Source organism: Diadema antillarum, unplaced genomic scaffold (genome assembly GCF_040938485.1).
Source record: "Diadema antillarum isolate AM-2024a unplaced genomic scaffold, OU_Dant_1.0 seq00000718_RagTag, whole genome shotgun sequence".
In the NCBI taxonomy this organism is placed as follows: domain Eukaryota; kingdom Metazoa; phylum Echinodermata; class Echinoidea; order Diadematoida; family Diadematidae; genus Diadema; species Diadema antillarum.
The window spans coordinates 366,900-382,287 of record NW_027271622.1 but is presented as its reverse complement, the minus strand read 5'-3'; the positions used below and the strand labels follow the sequence as shown (position 1 = coordinate 382,287).

General features: G+C 39.5%; 1 protein-coding gene across 1 annotated transcript; it reads left to right on the top strand.

Annotated features, from left to right (window-relative positions):
* Nucleotides 1–2,977, top strand: LOC139737983 (putative uncharacterized protein C7orf78). Its single transcript, XM_071648649.1, has 4 exons — nt 1–573; nt 1,075–1,171; nt 1,935–2,074; nt 2,672–2,977. The coding sequence occupies exons 1-4, from the start codon at nt 1–3 to the stop codon at nt 2,975–2,977; spliced, it is 1,116 nt and encodes a 371-aa protein (XP_071504750.1).
* The last annotated feature ends 12,411 nt before the right edge of the window (nt 2,978–15,388 follow it).

The window sequence follows — 15,388 nt, the reverse complement described above, 5'->3', positions numbered from 1 at the left end:
ATGACGCAAGTCCAGTCTCGCGTCTCAGAGAATCAAGCCCACTGCAAGATCGCCGGTCCATCGATTCCGATGATGACGAGAACAAAGGATAGCCCTCGTCGAACTAGCACGGGCGGCGGTGGGCACACGAGGACGAGGGCGACCACGATCATGAATCCGGCCGAGATGTCCTTCATCGAGAAGAGCAAATTCCAGGCGCGGCACGACCTCCTGACGACGCGGAGCGACTCCTACCTCATCCGGCCCCCCGAGGAGCCCGAAGACATTTGGAAGCGACCGCCGCCGGACTTCACCCTCCAGCGCTACATGCCGAAGCCCCCGAAGAGGAACACGAGGGAGTCGATGCAACCATGGAGGTGGGGCTGTTACCCGGGAGCGAAGAAGGAAGAGAAGGTCGCTGACAAGACCACGGTGACATTACCGAAGATCCTGCAACCTCCGCGGCCAAGGAGCCGAAAGATGCTGACCAAATTCAGGATCGCCGACCCCGACGCTGCCCGCAAGCAAGCCGTCAAGGAATTGATGCACGCTCAGGAGAGATACGAAAATCCAAAACCGCACGATTTTAGACAGGTAATGATTTCCCTTGTTTCTATTTCATTCAAAGCTGTTGTTGTTATTTTTTCGTTCCTCGGTGTAACATTTTTACAGCACATTTTACCTAGTTCAAGGGACTGTATTCAACCTTGAAACTCCATAAATCATTGTCTCATTGTTTTCTACGAATAGAAGAGTTTGTCGATCAGCTTTTGAAAAATAAAGCAGCTAGGGCAAGTTCAGCTGCGTTAAACTGAAATGACTTGAATGAAAAAAAAAAAATAAGCCCACCATTTCTTACCATCAAACAAAACAAGTGTATCACTTCAAGCTCAATTACAATATTATGTTGATACCAGCCTAAAAGTAATGCACGTTTTCTGCATGGCTTGTCTGTAGATGCTACGAGTGTTGATCTGAACTTGCCATGGAATGTGAATCTTCGAGTAGGCCTAAACTATATAATACAATATGATTGTCATTAGCAATGAGAAAAAAAAAAGAAAACATACATTTTCCAATTTTGTTCCCCCGCAGTACCCGCCCCTGGGACCGTTGGGCTTGGAGGAGTTTTTGACGCACAAAGAGAGCGACCCGTACAACATCAGGTTCAAAACGAAAAACATCGACATCGGTAAGTAAACGTAAACGAGTTTGGAATTCCACTGGAGGGTTGAAAGGCTACACCTTGCTATGCAGTATATCGAAAGGCTGGGAAAATGGAGCTGGGTGGGGTGGGGATGGGAGGATTGATATCGAAAAGGATATGGAAGTTGATTTCGCATAGATACACACACAAGGGAAGGTCTAGTTAACTGGGTAGAACGGACATACATGTAAATCAGAAAGAGGCATATATGAATACATGGATAGGTGGATGGACGTAGACGGATGGATTGTAAGATAGATAAAAGCATCAGATAGATTAGATAGATGAACAGATAAATACATGTACACTGCACAGACAGACGTACCAGTGATATACGGAAGGACAAACGAGGGTACCATGTACATTAAAAGGAAGAGGATAAACATATTGTTAATGGTCGCGTTTTTTCCAGGCACTTGGGACTAGTAAGAAAGGAGTCCAACAGTTAGACATAACCAGGTAATGTGATGGTGGCTATGACAAAATCGAATACATTGCAAAGCCATAAAATTATAGATATGAATAGAAAAGAAAACAGTGCACCAATGAGCAGGTTAATACAGCAAATCGCGCGACAACAAACCCCTTCACAATGATAAGGGGAAATATATTTTGATCTAAAATAAAAATGTCAGTGCATGTCTGTCTGTCTGTCTGTCTGTCCCTCAACTAAGTATAGATAGGGACATGATTATTACTGCAGAATCATTCACATTCTTGGTGCTTCCTTGTCGCCTTCCTTGTCCAGTGTACGGTCTTCCTCCGGAGCTATCCGACCGATTTAACGGGATCCAGATGGGGCGAGATGTCCTGGTGCAGCCGCCCAAGTTTGACTCCTCCCTCATGCATCCCAGGGGCAAGTGGCCGTCACCATCCGGCGAGTTTTCGGTGAGTAACATTGACCTCAAAACAGACCAGAGTAGGGCGCTGTCCCGACAATTCTCCGGGTCAAGCAAGAAAATATTAATATTTCTTCTCTCATAAGCTCTACCAATATCTTGTGAAGTCTCAGTTTGACGATGTTTTGTCGAAGTACAACTCAAAGTGCAATTCTCTCCATCATGTCTAAGTTGACCTTGATAACTGTAGGCAATAGGCAGCATCGATGCAATGTCGATTTTCTCTTTCACTTAGTTCATAAAGATCACTAAGATTCTACATGATAGTGTTCTAAAGGTAATGGATAGTGCAAACAAATGAGACATTGACAATGTATTCAAGAATATAAACGCTTTGCAATTTGTCAGTCAAAAGAAAATTAGCGGGATGGCATGACTCAGAGTAACAAATTAGTGAATCAATCTGTACATTGATACGTTTCTAAATAGTCCAGTTGATTAATTCATCAATAAGTCAAGTAAACGAACAGTCAAATTAAATCACTCACCAACCCACAATGGACAATATCTTATTCGTCATAGATCTAAAGTTACTCATACTTTGTTCAGAACGCTAATTGTCTTTTTTCTCCCAATGACGTCACAGCGGTATCGGCAAAGGAACCGGTCTCCGACCACGGTGCTTATGGACAACGTGGAAGAGACGTTGACGAAAAGATGGGCCAAGGAGAAAGAAGAGCGGCTGAGGCGGAAGAAGGAGCGGGAGGAGGCTGAGAAGAAGCGTGCCTTCCAGGAGAAAGTTGCGCGCGAAGTGGCCGACGTCACGGAAAAGACCAAACGGCTGGCGGTGCGAGACAACGAATTCGGGGCGTGGCACGATCACCTACTGTCGAAGAATCAGTTCGGGAGCTCGTCGAGCACTCCCTCAAGCGATCTTACCAGCGACTTATGACGACGGTAAATTATGCCATCGTCACTTTTATTATAAGACAGATGTGACAGACGCCGTCGAGGTCGAATTGCTCATCGTCGAGGTTGTGTGTGATGTGGATTTTCATCGGCTGATATTTTCGACAGCAGCACGACGTCTCATGTTCGTGACGTCACAAGAAGCGAGCAAATCAAATGCTGCAAATACAGCCAGGACTGTCCTCTGGTATGTAGGGGTCTATGCCTGGAGACTATAAGTATTGGCTAAATTGCTATCATCTAATATCATACGAATAGTTTGATAGCAAGGAGCTGGCAGAGGTTGATGAAGATGAATTTGTCACTATGCAGTGATTGTACGACATTCATAAGGTATGGTTGCTCACGATATACTTCGGCCTCGAAGCTGTTGGTTCCTCCTATATGCTCTCTTCTGCAAAACATCCGGTGTGGGAGGGGGAGGGGGCGTGGAGAATCGCTGGAAAGGTCTCGATAATTAGAATCATTAACCTATAGAAATTGTGGGTTAATTAGGCCTATTAGGCCAAGATGATACTGTGGGACAGCCTCAAAGCTGTAAGTTTTCCGCCTAAGAAGGAAGGAGCAGAAGCCTGTTGCAAAATATTTTGTATCTATTGCTATCAATAGATTTCTTTATGAGGCAGGGACATGAAAATAACGTCTCACCGAGAGCTTAAAAAAGTGCAAAAGCCACCGCCATCGCTGACGGTTCGGAACGGTGCTACAGGTTTTCAACTTTATTCCCCTTGCAACACTAATTACAGGATCTATGCAATGTAACATTATACCTGGGTTAAAATTGATTATATAGTTGATTTCAACTGTAAGTCTATGGCAGCGTGTGTGGTAAGGAAATTTAAAATCGATTATCTTTTGATAAAACCGGGCCCTGTTATAATGATTATAGAATGTTTGATGTACTTTAAAAAGGCAATATTTCGAACATGAGCTGAACTAATGAGCTGAATTGTGATGGAGGGTACTTATACTTGTTGGTATCAGACACCAAGACAGCTAAGTCGTTGACAGTCACGTATTGTGATTCTTAACCATTCGTTCTCTTCGATTGTTTCCAGACCCCATTTGATTTTGGCTAGCGGTGACCCCGTCCTTGCATTTAACTGGACGATGCAAACTGGGTCAGATCGGGTCAACGACAGGGTTGTATTTTTTTTTTCAGAAGAAGAAAAAATCAAACAAACAAAGGACCAAAAACTAGAGTGGAACTAAACTAGGCTGACCCCCTTCGAAGTCATAACAGGGTATCATGTTAATGTGAATGGTTAATGAGATTTGCAACAATTAATGTCCATGTATAATCATGACCTTTGTGTATAACATGCAACCCAGGGAGTCTACACATGTCATGTGCTATGTTGGCCCACGCATCGAACAACATATATACGTGGTTTGCGGTGCAAACTCTTCCATGTAGAACGTAGGCAGGTTTACTATGCTGATAATTATGCAAACTAACTTTAATTGATGGTGCGCATGTAGGGGGCGACATACACGGTTCACAATACAAATGCTGTGATACTATGCATCTGTTCAAATCGTGTAATTATATACCTTCTGTCATTTCGAAAGGATCATGTGGATTCTTTTCTTTTAATGTATGAATGTGCAATTTTAATCATAGTGGGCAGAGCAAATCTGCCATCGATTTGAATATTGTGCCATATGAGAGAAGGCAATCTGTAAATCTATGCAAATAAAGTGGCTGAACAAAAATCATAATAATATCCAAAGCGGAGACGTGTCATGTGTTCATTTTGTTTGTTTGTTTGTTTGTTCACAAGTTTGCTGGCCGTTATCTGTTGCTGAGAAAGTTAAGGCTAGTAACTACTAGTAACCGAAATACTAGTTCTTTGTTACATTGTGTTTGGGAGAGAGAGAGGGAGAGAGAGAGGGAGAGAGAGAGAGAGAGAGAGAGAAGAGAGTGGAGCAGCAGAAAGGCGCATGTCAAATGACGACTGGGGGATTGTGTACAATCACTGATCTCTCAGTGTGTACAATTAAATGTAAAAAGGTAGAGTAACGGCAAAGAACCGTGAGAGGGCGACATTCGTTGATGTACAGTGATGGCCAGGTCGGCTGTGATCTGGCAAAACTACGTACGTATCTCGTTTTAGCGATTACGAGATAAATGACAATTTACGTTTCAGTTTAAATGCTTACCGTTTATTATGTATTGTATTGAGTTACGTAACTTGGAATGGTGTTCTGTAGCAAAAAGTGAACATAATATTTTTGTACAACTCAAAATTATTTTGCAGTTGCTGTTTTGTTTTGTTTTGTTTGTCCGTTTGCGTTTTTTAAGATACGAAGGGCCCAGTCCTGCCAACTTAAATGAATGCAGTGGTAAATCCGGAAGGGTCAAACCTGCACACAGACACAGACACACAGACACAAAGACACACAGACACGCACACACACATACATTATACAATCACATAAAGATACTCACAAGTATACATGCCCACACACATGCAAGCACTAAAACAAACGCACTCTCATTTACACAGAGACATTATATACAACCTGAATCATCCAATCAACTTTTTTTTTGGGGGGGGGGGGGCGTCAACTCCCCTACTATAATTATACCGCATCACGGCAATTACACCCCGGGCTAGATACTGGTTAGTGGTAAGGTTTGAGTAAAGATTAGGGTTAGGGTTAGGTTTAGGGTTAGAAGTTTGTGTTAGGGGTAGGATTAGGTTCAGGATTAGGATTTGGATAAGGGCAGGGGAAGGGTCCGGGGTAATTGCCCTAGACCCTCATACATCTCTTAATTGTCCCATCACATAAACTCTGATGCAGCGAAAAAAGTAGTCATGTTATAGCAGGTCTCTTTCACCATAACTCTCAGCGTCATTCTCAAAACAGCACAACATGAACGAGTGCATGCACTGACGTACGAAGAGAGGGCAAGAATCACGTTAACAAGATCGGAGAATATGAAATTTATGAAATGCTTACAAAAATAGGACAATTTTAATGTCGCATATAAGTGTTTCGGGCAAATGTAAACCTAGCTGACAATTAATGATTTCAAAAAGCGGCTTTTCCATCACATTGTCTTAAGTATACACTGGTATAATGATATTTTACATATTCAAATGTAAATAACAAACACTACACAACCGGTCTTCAGTCAAAATATTGAAGCTTTTATTTTGCTTGAGTTCAAATATTTCTTTTATCATGATTACAAATCAATATTCAAGTACTTCAAACACCTAACGACAGTTGTAATAGATTCTTTGGACACATTCGCAATACCACAAAATGAGAAAAATACACCCAGATGACCCCATTCATATCTTGCAATAAGAAATTTCTCACTCCTCGGAGCTGACATTATAAATACTCCACGACACGACACGGCACGGGTACGCTTCGTTTCCCATGGTGCACCGCAGCCATGTCATTTGTATGCACTTCAATAGTGATAGCAACAGAGCAGACACTGTATGGTGGAACGAGACACAGGTACAATTCTGACTCGGTTCACCTCACCAAAATACTATTGTCAACTTCAATCGGCACACTGAGCTTTACCAATGGAGCATTTTGGTATACATATACAATAATAGTACTGTTTTGTATCGGTAGGTTTTGGTATTTAAATACAGAACCAAGTTATAACTATCCTGAACAAAACCAGGATCAAAGATTTCCAGATCATCACCGGTAAAGGCCGCTGCACACTATTCGACTCACGACTCTACGACTGACAGACTTTGGATCTGAAATAAGCATGCGTATTAAATTATGAGGCTGTTGTGACTTATTTCGGATGAAACGCCTGTCAATCGTATAGTCGTGAGTCGTATAGTGTGCGGCGGGCTTAAGACAGCTTGATATTCATTGCGACACTTACACCTGGAAGATTATCCTGTCATCACACACATTTCATTCAGTGCTTGAAGCACACACTGCTCCGAAGCCCTGCCGAGAAATGGTGTCTCCTCGTATTGTAAACACAAATACATGTATACGTAAATGCCTTACACAATAGGGGCGCGGTCACATCACTGCGGGGCAAAACTTTGAGATCTTTACAAAAGATAGCGATCTTTAAACTTCTTCATCTTTAGCCAGTCTGACCGCGCCTTGCATGTTACAGTAGTTCTATTACTAGGAAGAAAAACGATCAGTGTGTCCGGAGGAGTTTTATAACATCTTTTTTTTTTTCTTTTTTACTTCTCCAGAGAAGGAGGGGATTCCGTGAAGCCAGACGTAGTCTCCACCGAGCATATCCCCGACGACAAGATACAGAATGTTTCGGTCTATTCTGTGATACGGTCCATTGTACATGTGTGGTGGAGAATTATTTGATAGCCCTACACAACATTTTGTTCCCCTAAATTTTGATCAATGAATAATAATCGATATGCAAATATAATGAATAACCACCACCATCAAGTTATGCAGATAGATATTGTCGAGTTTATAGGTGCTAAGTTCCTTGGAGGAAACTTTGAAATATTGATCTCGTGGTTGCTGCTTAATAAACATGCAACTGCCTCCAAGCGGTGGCGTAAAATAATCTAAATTTCAAACAATCATTTTTTTTTAAAAGAAGGTCAAAGAATTGTCAGCAATTATGATTGTTTTCTGTTCCCTAAAAACAAGAACAAAAAACAAAAAACAAAATAATGATACACAAACCAACAACGGACTTTATACTGCGTCACGCCGAGTTGTTTGAATTCAATAGGTGTGTCACTCATGTTGTTGAGGGATAATAGAATGGTTGATTGATTAAAATGGTTGATTATTGAGTTGTGAGTAACGTTGTACATGAGTTTAGTTTAATAACTAACAAGAAATGTCGCTATGGCGACTGATGCCTCCGCCATAATGCATGATTCTCCCAATAGGTGTATGGTACAATGTCTTCACAATGTGTTGTGACAGTTTCACAAAACTGACAAAATATTGAAATGACAGGTTTGTCAGAAATATCTTGAATGTTCACTTTCCTTGAACTAGGTTTGCTATAATTGTCTAAGAGTGCAGGTACCTGTATTTGGGGAATTGAGAATTTTTACTTGACTTCTGACCTACCCTTTTATAAGTTTATGCATTGAGTAATTTTCAAGGTATGAAGAAAGTGTGTAATTACAGTATAATATATATATATATATATATATATATATATATATATATATTTGCATTTAAACCTGACCTTTGACCCTTAACCTTTGACCTTTGACCTTCTGGCTGGAAATTTCTCAGAGAATCTCCATTAGGGAATACATGTATATATCAAGTTTTAGTTTCAACTAGAAATGTCGCTATGGCGACTGGTATGCCTCCGCCATAATGCACGATTCTCCTAATAGGTCTATAGTACATGTGGACAATGTGAGATTACATTTTCACAAAATTGGCAAAATATTGAAATGACATGTTTGTCACAAATGTATTGAATGTTTACCGTCCTTGACCTATGTTTAATTGGATGAATAGGAGAGCATGTATTTGGGGATTTAAGAACTTTAACTTGACTTTGACCATTTCATAAGTTTATGCACTGAGTAATTTTCAAGGTATGGAGAAAAAGCGCAATTTCTGTATTGAACAGTAAATTGTTATCATTTTCATCTGGCCTTTGATTTATAAGAGAATCACTGTCAGGCAGAACAACATACATAAATTCAGCATGTACTAAGTTTCAAGATAACTTGAACCTTTTCCGAGATATGGAGAAAGAAGTAAGTTCAGCACTTTCCCTTGATCTTTGAATTTTTTACCTTTGACCTTCTTGGCAAGAAAATAAAAATCCCAGAGAATCTCAATTGGGTTATACATGCATACATCAAGTTAAAAAAAAAATAATCCTGCTGGCATTGCATAAATATAAGGAAAACAGTAAAATTTTGAAGTATTGCCCTTGACCTTTGACCCTGACCTTTGACCCCATGAACCCTAAATTCCCTAGATAACCACTGCCAGTCAGTAAATGCATACTATGTTCCATGAAGATACCTTGAACAATTTCCAAGATACAGAGAAAAAAGTAAAATTTTAACATTTTACTTGACCTTTCGACCTTTGACCTTTTGACCTCATGACCCCAAACTTTCACCAGAGAATCTTAATTGGGTAGTACATGTATACACTAAGTTTCAAGAAATTATCTTCAGGCATTGCATAGATATGGGGGAAATAGTAAAATTTTAAGCATTTGACCTTGACCTTTTGACCTTTAGCATGTGCACCCAAAAGTTGATAGGCACAACTTCACCCCCTAATACACATACATGCCAAGTTTCATTAGGATACCTCAAAAGGTTTTGGTAGTTACCCTGTCCACAAAATTCATTACGGACGGACGGACGGACAACCCGAAAACATAATGCCTCCGGCACCACTTCGTGGCGGAGGCATAAAAATGGAAATATGAGAGAGCAATTACAACAGTAATGTGTCGGTGTCGTCTATACAAACGAGCTTTGATGATGATTATGATGACTACGATAACAGAAAACAAGAAGCAAAAATCATGATCATCATGATCATCATGATCATCATTATAATCGTAACAACAATGTCATCAATAGTATCATCAATAATAATGAATAATAATGAATATCGGCAGCATGGATAAAAACAGATTCTTTTACACATGTGGCACATTTTGTATTCCCACGGACACCAACTACAATTTGTATTCAAACAAGTAATGCCATTGATAGTTCACAAAATTGCATACAATACTTGTACAATGAGTATCAAGTGAGAATAATCTGACATCCAGTAATGAAGAAGAATAAATTAGTAAGAATTTCATATGGCTGATCACCGAAGTGAGAAATGCCCCAACGCGCAAACATGCATAGAGGTATTTAAAGTGGGCATAACTGGCCATAAACGCTACAAGATTCTACTGGGTGACTTCTGTGTCACAATACTGTCATTGCTGTTGTACTAGGCTACGAAAATGGTAGTTACCATGGCAACAAAACCACTTACAGCCAGCTGACTGGTTGTATCCCAGTTGTTGCCCTGGCAACTCGAAGAATATATCAATGGTGTGCCCTTCCCTGTGGTACACAACTACGAAGGTGCACTTCGACCACGGGGTATCCACATGACATTTTTTCTCTTTTTTTTAGAAGGTGAATGAATTGATGAGCTTTAAGCGCAAGTGTTGTGTGAAGGAACTGTACAGGAATATATGACTGAAGCATACTCCCACATGCAGAATCTCTTCACCAGAGTTTAATACCAAAGTAAAGGAACATTCAATATGAATGAAATGGGAGAGTATAATGAAAGACGAAAATCATATGTACAAATGTCAATGTTAATGGCACATATTATAGCTCTACCAATGTATAAAAAATAACAAGACATTTAATTGGTGACTTATCTAGTCATTGATTCATCACACATAGTTAACAGATACAAACATTTGCCTCCCTATATCAACCCACCACCAAAGAATAATATCTCTGATACAAAATACATTTGTTCATTTTAAAAATGGGATTAACACGCTGGTACATAATTGACTAGAAAAAATGACACCACATAATAAAAAGAACATAAAAAAACCAGCACCTTAACCAATATACCCCATCCTTTATTCATTCAAGCATATGGCACAGTGTACCTGGTCGACACCGTTTCACTGGAACGAACCACGAGTGGTCGGCATCATTCGCCCGTTTTCTTGTGTGGGTGGGTAGGGGACCACTTCACCGGGTTGGCACCCTGCTCTTTGCGATGAATGAATGAAGTGGGATCCTTTTGCTGACGTGCGTGTGTCGTGGCTAACACACACACGAGAATTCCGTTTTATGTCCTATCCGAGGGACAGAGTACTTTGCCTCTTACTAGAGGGGACGGAATGCTTACACACAACATATACCACGTCCTGATTACAAGACTGTAACGCACCCTATTATAAGCCTCCGCATTTGTGTGACCATGCATCACAAAACCAACAAAAGGTCGCCAGACATGGGTTTTTACTCGTTCAGGGCAGATTCGGAGAGACCAGACTCTAAGCTTTAAAATGATGTACTACTCAATTCAAATGGACTCTCTTAAACTTATCTAAAATATTGGAAAGAAAGGCCTATTCAAGCGCTTAATCTTTCTCAAACCGTGCTAGCTGTGCAATGAACGGGACAAAATACAATCTCCGCAGCATCAACAATGATCAAGGGATTATCAAATCAAGCTGAAATTCCTCATGCTCTATTAGCACACTCTTCCCGTGACTAATAAACAACTTTTAAAGCAGTAGCTTTATCCTTTCAAAAGTTCTTAGAGTCAAAAGGGAAGAATGTATAAAGGGTTTTTAAGAAATGACAAATTGCCTCTCAGACATACCTGATCACACTAATCTAAAAAAAAAAAATTGTCGAAAAACTGCTGAAAACACACTTTCCCATTCATTTTATGATCCCAAACTTAGGAGTAATGTAGAATAAGAATAGCTCTTACAGAAAATATGAAAAAGTCGAGATTGACTTGGCTGACCTATTTCACCTATTTTTAGTCCTCATGTAAAATCACGAGGTGCAACTTTTTGTTGGTTTTGTGATGCACAGTCACACCTGTTTTGTACATGATCGAATAGGTAACTCTACACCATTTTTCATTGGAAGACTTTGTTTTTTTTTCCACAATCATAATCATTTTTCAGACAACATTTACATCATCAACACAACAGTATGACACATCCTCTCTGGCAAAGGAACTTTAGTTTCTGGAAAAAAAAGAAATCATATTTTTTATGCTTTTTTGTGGGTGTGCATGGCACATAATTCTCCCAAAGTAACTTCAGTCATATAAGCATGAAAGCCCCTCTAATATCCCCGTAAGATGATTTTCCCATGGGATGCCAGATCTAATGGCGAAATGACATTTTTGTTTTTTACACTAGTCAGATGTCACTTAAATTCCTGACAGTCTGCCACTGTATTTAAAAAAAAAATATATAATGTTAAAATTCTATCAAGCAGTACATGATCTGAAGTGTGGTAAAGTTTGTGCAGCACTTGTCAAATGCTGGATTTTCTTTATACTCTCTTTTTAGTGTAAAATTAACCAAACCCCTTATGACAAAAGAGACAAAAATATTTGTTATGACAAAATTTGACTCCACACTGCAGCAAGCATTCTTCTTTCCTATCAGTGATTGCTTTTGCTGGACACACATATCAACATTTCATTCCAAACTTACTACAAAACAAAAGTCAGGAAAGTCAATAGAAAACTCTACATATCCATACGAGACGAAAAAACAAAGCAGAAATGAGCACCGAGTAATAATAAAAATCAAATATGCAGCATGGCTGGCATTTAGGCCTACAGCTAGTGGTGTTAATTGCAACGTATCCTGGGTTTCATAAACTTTGGGCTTAAATTTGATAGTACTTGAAAAATTCATCATTTTTCTCCATAAATTTCTCCCTTAACCCCCAGTCTACTAGAATCTGTTTGGTCTTGTACTGAGTTCATGGGACAAAAGAATCTTGTAGGGGATGGGTTAAAAAGTCTCATCAAAAGTCTCTGCTGACCACTGGTGACTATACAAATCAACAAGGTAGAAAATTAAATAAGCTACTTCTTATTCTTGAGATTAACCTCCTCCCCCTCAAAAAAAACAACAACAACAAAACAAAACAAAACAAAACAAAATTGATTCATTCACATAACCTGCCTATCTCTAAAAATATCCCCAACCATACATTTTGTTTACCTTTTTTTTTTTTCTACTGGAAACGTGTCTGATCGTGCTGCCGTCACAAATCGAATATGCTGTGCAAAAAAAACAGAAATGCTGTCGGCCATTAAGTAATGTGCTCCAGGCAGCTTCGGCCGGAGTTTAACCTCTCTTTCCTTTTTTTCTTTATTTGTGAGCACACCTAATGGATTTACTGGGACGGAATCCCACCCAAATTTCGTATTGCATATCTCAAACAATGAACCCCATGCATAGTGCATGCATACTCAATGGAAAAATACACAAAACAAAACAACATTCTACTTAACCTATATCACATAATCTACACTATTCTTTATGGCCCTTTCCTCCAATAGAGTTGTTCATTTTTGTTTTGTTTTGTTTTGTTTTGTTGTTGTTGTTGTTTTTTTTTTTTTGGGGGGGGGGTGAGGGGGTAGCCCACAGCTGCATCCACTTTCATTTCATAACTTGCATATGTGAATGGAAGGAAATGCTGTGATCAAAATCACTAATCCCTTACATACTGGAAGCTAATGGATTGTGTAGAAAGTTTATGGGGATTTAGAGTCTTTTAGGGGACAAGTTAATGCAATGGTGCTTCACGGGTGGTAAGTTCATGGGACTCACAGCTATTCAGAGTAGCACACCATAACAGTAATAGAAGCCTCAAATACAGTAGATTACAGTAGGGTCAATCAGTCACAGGCAGTGACACTTCCCTATTTGATAAGGCACAGTGGAGCAGTTTGATAACACATTCAAATACATTTGTATCATGAATACCTCGATAACAAAGACTTTTGCCTGACAAAAGGAAATTTTGTCTGACGTTCGCCAGACATCCAAGCAATCAATGCCACACAAAATGCCCAAAATATTCCATCAAGTATGCACAGGTACATTGCACATTGCTACAAAACAAAAGTCAGGAAAGTCAATATAAAACTCTACAAATCCATACTGAGATGAAGAAAAAACAAAACAAAAATGAGCACCGAGTAATAATAAAAATCAAATATGCAGCATGGCATTTAGGCATACAGCTAGTGGTGTTAATTGCAACATATCCTGGGTTTCATAAACTTTGGGCTTAAATTCAATAGTACTTGAAAACTTCATTATTTTCTCCATAAATTTTTCCCTTAACCCCCGGTCTACTAGAATCTGTTTGGTCTTGTACTGAGTCCATGGGACAAAAGAATCTTGTAGGGGATGGGTTAAAAAGTCTCATCAAAAGTCTCTGCTGACCATTGGTGACTATACAAATCAACAAGGTAGAAAATTAAATAAGCTACTTCTTATTCTTGAGAATAACCTCCCCCTCAAAACAACAACAACAACAATGACAATAACAACAAGAATTGAATCATTCACATAACCTGCCTATATCTAAAAATATCCCCAACCACACGTTTTGTTTATCTTTTTTTTTTCCGACTGGTATCGTGTCTAATCGTGCTGCCTTCGCAATTGAATATGCCGTGCAAAAAACCCAGAAATGCTGTCGGCCTTTAAATAATGTGCTCCAGGCAGCTTCGGCCGGAGTTTAACCTCTCTTTCCTTTTTTTCTTTATTTGTGAGCACACCTAATGGATTTTACTGGGACGGAATCCCACCCAAATTTCGTATTGCATATCTTGAACAATGAACCCCCCCCCCCCCCCATGCATAGTGCATGCATAGTCAATGAAAAAATACACAAAACAAAACAACATTCTACTTACCCTATATCACATAATCTACACTATTTTTTGAGGCCCTTTCCTCCAATACAGTTGTTCTTTTTTTGTTTTTGTTTTTGTTTTTGTTTTTGTTTTTGTTTTTGTTTTTGTTTTTTGTTTTTGTTTTTTTTTTGGGGGGGGGAGGGGGTAGCCCACAGCTGCATCCACTTTCATTTCTTAACTTGCATATGTGAATGGAAGGAAATGCTGTGATCAAAATCACTAATCCCTTACATACTGGAAGCTAATGGGTTGTGTAGAAAGTTTATGGGGATTTACAGTCTTTTAGGGGACAAGTTAATGCAATGGTGCTTCACGGGTGGTAAGTTCATGGGACTCACAGCTATTCAGAGTAGCACACCATAACAGTAATAGAAGCCTCAAATACAGTAGATTACAGTAGGGTCAATCAGTCACAGGCAGTGACACTTCCCTATTTGATAAGGCACAGTGGAGCAGTTTGATAACACATTCAAATACATTTGTATCATGAATACCTCGATAACAAAGACTTTTGCCTGACAAAAGGAAATTTTGTCTGACGTTTGCCAGACATCCAAGCAATCAATGCCACACAAAATGCCCAAAATATTCCATCAAGTATGCACAGGTACATTGCACATGGAACAGTCTCTTTACTAGGTCCATACAGAAAAATACCCATATAGAATTTGCTTATGAGTCAAGTGGCGTTACTGTTTCTCAGTCATAATTCAATACTGCATATTGGACTGTCTACAGTCTGGTGCATTTATTGGATCAATGCTACAAGTAATTCATAGACACGGACCAGACCTGCTAATGATATAGAAAACTTGAGAAGAAAAATGCATTACAGAAGAATCGCTCCCTAAACCAAGGGGTGTTTCCAGCTGATTCTCTTGGTTTGGGTGATTCTTTTGATTGTTTTGCTTGGATGTAGTTGTTGTTACAATGTTTGGGGGAATGGGACACTCTCTGTCGTCGAGAGTGA

Bases quoted from the DNA above. Each gene is read 5' to 3' on its own strand.
- LOC139737983 (XM_071648649.1), top strand. From the start codon at position 1: ATGACGCAAGTCCAGTCTCGCGTCTCAGAGAATCAAGCCCACTGCAAG. The intron at 574-1,074 runs GTAATGATTTCC...GTTCCCCCGCAG, and splicing joins AACCGCACGATTTTAGACAG to TACCCGCCCCTGGGACCGTT. The intron at 2,075-2,671 runs GTGAGTAACATT...ATGACGTCACAG, and splicing joins CACCATCCGGCGAGTTTTCG to CGGTATCGGCAAAGGAACCG.